Source organism: Halyomorpha halys, unplaced genomic scaffold, assembly GCF_000696795.3.
Source record: "Halyomorpha halys isolate HHAL.00 unplaced genomic scaffold, Hhal_1.1 Scaffold179.1, whole genome shotgun sequence".
In the NCBI taxonomy this organism is placed as follows: domain Eukaryota; kingdom Metazoa; phylum Arthropoda; class Insecta; order Hemiptera; family Pentatomidae; genus Halyomorpha; species Halyomorpha halys.
The window spans coordinates 779,656-785,655 of record NW_027107000.1 but is presented as its reverse complement, the minus strand read 5'-3'; the positions used below and the strand labels follow the sequence as shown (position 1 = coordinate 785,655).

Below are 6,000 nucleotides of genomic sequence, written 5' to 3'. Positions count from 1 at the left end.
AAATAATATTTAATGGAATAGATATAGTTATATTATATATGTATTGATAACTTTTTTTCTCGACTGTTAATGATATATAATTTTGGATCTTAAGGATCAGTAAATAAGGTAAATATATTGAAAGGACGTTTCACAACTTTATTGATTTCATAGTCGCCCTATATTGAAAAGAAAAAACAGTTTTTAAAAAACTACAATGTAACCAGTATAATTTAATATTAATAATTATTACAATTAAAAATTAATTTGTCTGTTACAGTGTGTTATACAACTAACTCAAAGTTTGTGCCAGAACTGAATAGGAGTAAAATGGAGGAAGATAAATGTTGGTTTGTTTTGGTTTTTCTAAAACTTAAGCGTTCTTTTTATCAGGTAATCAGTCTGTTATAGTCTATTTTTATTTAGTGTTGTTAATTATGTCTTATGTGTTTATGAGGTTGGAATAATATATTTATATCTATAACATAACAATATAACATTTACATTCTTCTACAGTGAACATTTCTTTTAGATTTCGCTTAAATTGTTTTTTCCCAATGTATGATTTTAGGTGCAACAAATTTGAATCTATGTCTTGTTTGTCTGAAATGTGTGGTGAGAGCAGTTTGGTCAGGTTTGTTAGGTCATGTGTTGATATACCCTCTGTCGGATTTACACATTGGATTTTATAAATTTATTTAATCTCATTTTGGTGCCCATCTCAATGTGAAATCAAGACAGTAAGAATCACATGTTGAAATATGACGTCATAGGCGCTTGTCATATGTCTCGAAAGCCTGTTCACTTATATACAAGCGCTCGTCACATGTCTCTCGACTGCCTGGTCACTTTTTTGACCACAAAACAAACCATTATTCATGTTGGCCAGCGTTCGTTGGAAGAACCACTGGGACGGTTAAAGTACACCACTACAGCCTCATAGAAATCCACAACAAGACGCGAGGGGAGACGGCGGCAGCCATAGACCAGACACATCAGTGGCGCATAAGACTGCAATCTTCAGCCATCACCACAACAAATCTTTCTCTTTTATTTGCTCCTTCAGGGACTAAATTTTGAACAATAATAAATTATATGATTACATTCAATTGTTCCAAAATGTCTCACAATTTATTTTACATAACTAAACATGCAATAAAGGGCTCTCAGTCGTACAAAACATATCGGGCCTCTGAGATTGCAAACACCCTCCGTTTCAGATACAGTTCTGAAATTCCAAAACAGGATTTCCTGCAGTAACAACTAAACCCACATTTACCTTTCTCCATTTCACCCCAATTCAGTTCTGACACAAACCCTCAGTTATTTGTATCACAGAAATGTAGAACACACTATAATAGACAAAAGTAAATAATGTTTTTTTAATTAATGTCCTAATTGCAATAGTTATTAATCTTAAATTATACCCTTTAAATTGTAGTTTTTTAATTAGTTGAAGAAATTTTTTATTCAAAAAAACTGTTTTGTTTTTTCTAATTGGAGGGTATAACTATGCAAACTATAAACATGTGAAACGTTGCCTCAATATAGTTGTCTACTTTGATTGATTCTCAAGATCAACAATAATACAAATTATTAACAGTCAAGAAAAAAGCTATCAATATATATATATAAGTGTGTATATATATAATAATATATATAAGTTTGTGTAGTATCCTTTATACATATATAAAACCACAACTTACAGAATAATTGAGTTCACTTTCCACAATAGCCCTATTAGTGGCATTCTGGTATGAACAAGCAATCAATGTGGGAAACAACAGCTCCATATGTCGAGAATCACAAAAATATTGGAAAGGCAACTTGACCAGTTGTTGCAAAACTGTAGGGTGTTTGCCAGATTGTATTAGAGTCTGAAAAAAAAATTGTTTTTTTTTTAATTAAAATTAAAGTACAATACAAATATATTAAGACTAGTTCAAAAAAAATAATCCATAAAATGGAACTAAATTAAGGAGTGAATACAGAAAATGATTCCACTATGTCAACAAAATGAGTTTTTAAAGATATGGAGTACAAAGTCATTTTGTATTCAAGGAATGTTAAAAGGATACTTAACATTATGTATAAACTATATCACACAACAAATTTTAAAAACTACAATCATAGATAAATACATCTACAATTCAATTTAAAAAATACAATAATTAAAAATATTCTATTCTGTGTTATGACAAAGGAATATCTTCTTTTTAATTATCATAATTAGGTTCAGTCAAAGGTTTCAACATAAAACTTTTTATATACTATAATCTATCCTTCGTGTTTCAGTCATTATTCAATCATTTTTCAGCACATTCTATAAAATTAATTAAAAATTAATTATTTTTATAAAATTTGAACAATATGATACTTCAGGATACTAATTCAACTAATAACAAATTAAACCCAAATGATTTTGTTGAATATTTAAAAAAAAGTTATTCACTAAATTTTTAAACTAAAAATAAATAAAATTGATTTCAATTTTTTTTTTTATTTCAATCTCATAATTAAAATCTTTCAGTAATTGTATACATCGGGACCTGTCCGTTTCTTACTTCAGGTATCCCAAGTGTATGTTGAATTTTATTTGTATTCGTGTGGAAAAGGGAGGCTGAAAATTGTGAGACTTTTCTGGTTATTAATGAACATGCGTATATTTCTTTTAAGACCAAATAAAATCCCTGAAGGGGCAAACTATGGTTAGTGCGTTAGCTGAAAATACTATTTAAATTATTTCGATTATCGCCATGACAACAAAAATTTGGGTGGTCTCATATATTAAGAAATAGTGATCGCTTATCTGGTGACTGGGTTGGAAGTCTCGCTGCCGGTTACTGCTGGTTACTACGATTACTTCTTCATCCTATGGCTGCTTTCCTTGTCCTGGTGTGCAGTGGGCAAAATGGTGAAAACCATGAAATCGCCTGGTGTCAGAAAAAAATAGGTCTTTCTCAATCGGTGGCTGGTCAGCATGTCCTCAACTCTTGCGTAATAGTAGGGGCAGTCCAGGTTCTATCTTGTATGCCACGATAGATAATTAAGACGGTATCGCAGCGGCGGCGTTTTCAGGGTTTTCCAATGTCTGCGGCAAGGGGGGCATCAGAAAATGAGACCCCCGACCCTGACTTTATACAAATTCAAAAAAAGAACTGAAAAATTCGGATTAAATAAATCCGACAACATGAATATGAAAATAATAATTTAAATCTCAAGTGGCATGCTTACTGGGCTCGTTCGAAACTTTTTAGAGACTTAGAACTTTGAAACTGTTTCTACCCCTCTTCTTAACACCTAGTAATAATTATATTGCTGAAATTTAATGTTTCTATTAATCATATATGTTGTGCTAGCTGTATTTATTTAGAGACATAATTCTTCACTAGCTTTCATCAATATTTGATTTAAAAGATTCCATATCTTCACCTAATGGTACCTAATTATTAGCATACCAAAGCTGTCTGCTTAGTCTCAATCACCTTCAATGCATTCTAATTAAATTATATTTCCCTTATATCAAACCAAAAAGGATCTGAAATTTCTCAGAATACAAAAAAAATACTATACAGCCCTATTAAAATCCTTCCAATATGCACATCCTTACTAAGTTAATTTATTACAATTATTAGCTCAATTAATATATTACACAACCTCTCAACCTCTGGTTGTCAAAAGAATCATAAGCCTTTTTGAAATTAAAAAATTCACAACAAATATCTGTAAATAATATTACAATCAAACATTTCTAAGGAAAATAAGTATTAATGAACAAAATTATTACCTGGTTTTTCTTATTGTTTATAGCAAAATAACCAACAGTTTTAATAACACTATGAAGTAATTCTCCAAAATATTTTTTTCTAACACATAACATCATTAATCCACTTGCTATTCCTCTCCATTGAAGAGCTATACCTTCACTTCCAAGTATATCCTAAAAATCATCAAAATTTATAGGTATATACTTTAATAAATTAAAAAAAAAATGTTAAAGATAAAACCTAATATATTATAGAATGTTTAAATACTTAAATAAAAAAAATAAGTGTTAAAATTAATCAATGAATTACATACAATCAAAAATATTAATCAAGAAGCAGATGGTCAGTGGATAAATCAGGAAGGAACAGTATTCACAAAGATGACCCAAGTTCTGGCCTATGCAGACGAATTCGACATTATCGTTAGATCCCTGCAGAGCATTAGAACTGCTTTCAAAGCGATGGATGTCGAAGCAAAAAGGATGGGCTTGCATGCTAGATGATGAGAGAGGAACTGGTTTCCGTTTTTTATATCCAATATAGTCAGATTCGTCACTCGAAGTGTGAAAATCACTCAAACTATCACTATTTTTGTTACTAAACACATCAAAAATAAAATCATCTTCACTATCAGTCAATTTAAAATTTTCATCCATTTGAATAGGTATTTAACAAAATCGCTTACTAGGATGAAAATTGACAGTAACGTTTTTACAACAAAAATGGATCTGAAAGCTAGCACAGATCTTGCGAAACTGATAAGACAGGATTATACTTGTAATAGTATGTCTTCCGCCTTGTAATTATGTAAACAACTCAACAGTAACTAGTGGTGACATATGGTCACCATTCGAGTTCAAAGGGTTAAAAATTAAATTTAAATAGTTACAAACTTTTTTTTAATTGTTGTCTTTCCTAATCACAAATCATCAGATCATTAGACCACAGACCATCTTCTTTTTCATTCTTCTTTTATTAGCACAATAGGCGCATGAAGCTGCCCTTGGGCTGCTCAACGGCCGCCAACCATCTTTCTTTATCTTCTGTAAGGGTAACTAGGATCCTCAGATTGTCCCAGATCCCGTCTCACAGCATCCCCCCATTGGCCCTCCGGCCTACCACATTGCCACACACCATCCAGAACGTAACTGTACAGTTTATGAGTCACTCTTCGAGTCCTCATTACATGGCCAAGCCATTTAAGCCTCTGTATTCTTATGAGGAGTGGTACATTCCTTTTAGAGCCTCAATCTTGCTATTAATGGGGAAAAACTACATTAATAGCAAGATTATGCTGTTGGCTAAGAAGTCTCTGGTCCAGAGGCAGAGTCGTTTTGTAATGGGCCACAATAATTTCGAAGTGGTAAGAAGTTTTTCTTACCTTGGCTCTATTATCAATGAGAACCAGGATAAAGAAGAAGTTAAAAGCAGAATTGCTGCTGGAAATAGAGTCTATTTCTCCATTGTAAGGCTAATCAAAAGCAAACATTTTAGCCATACCACCAAGTTCACTCTGTACAAAACGTTGATAAGGCCAGTCGTCACATACGATGGAGAAACTTGGACCCTGAGCAATGAAAGCATTAACCTGCCTGACAGGTTTGAAAGAGTAATTCTGAGGAGAAGCTTAGGGCCCCATGTGAGAATGGTAATTGGCAAAGAAGGAAAAATGGTGAACTTTTTGGGCTCTAAAAGGAATGTACCACTCTTCATAAGGTTACAGAGGCTTAAATGGCTTAGCCATGTAATGAGGATGAGTGAGGAAAGAGTGACTCATAAACTGTACATTTACGTTCCGGATGGTGTGCTGCAATAATTCTTGTGATATACATATACATACATTATTCTGCATTAAAATTTATTTGTTCAACAATAAATGGAAAAAATAAGATTACAGGCTCTGGAACACTTTCACTGTACCTCGAAATAGTAACTTAGGTGCCAATGAAAATCGGTTTAGTACAAGTTTGGAAATTTAGTCCTACCCTAGCAATAAATGACTGCTTGGTGAAATATTGTGATTCACACAGAGTAAAAATTAACAATTAAGCGAATTGCTGTCCTAATCACCTCCACAATGTCTAAACCATCTGGATAGTACAGACCAAAGAGAGACATGCATGTAAATAAAATGGTTCACCCATTGCTGGTAGGTAAATAACCCCCTTTCTCTACCTGTCTTTCCAAGACTTGGGACCATACTACAGGTCAGCTTAAAGTTTATGCTCCCTTAGTCTCGGCCATGTGGTGTCTG

The 6,000-nt window shown here is 32.6% G+C and overlaps 1 protein-coding gene across 3 annotated transcripts in view; it reads right to left on the bottom strand.

Annotated features, from left to right (window-relative positions):
* Positions 1-6,000, bottom strand: part of ssp3 (short spindle 3) — a 78,124-nt gene that overhangs the window by 6,269 nt on the left and 65,855 nt on the right. For all 3 annotated transcript variants that reach the window (XM_014418127.3, XM_014418128.3, XM_014418129.3), the window contains exons 24-25: positions 3,767-3,919; positions 1,686-1,856 (exon numbers count right to left, since the gene is read on the bottom strand). In XM_014418127.3, coding sequence (XP_014273613.1) covers positions 1,686-1,856; positions 3,767-3,919 — 324 coding nt within the window. The remainder of the gene's footprint in view (positions 1-1,685; positions 1,857-3,766; positions 3,920-6,000) is intronic.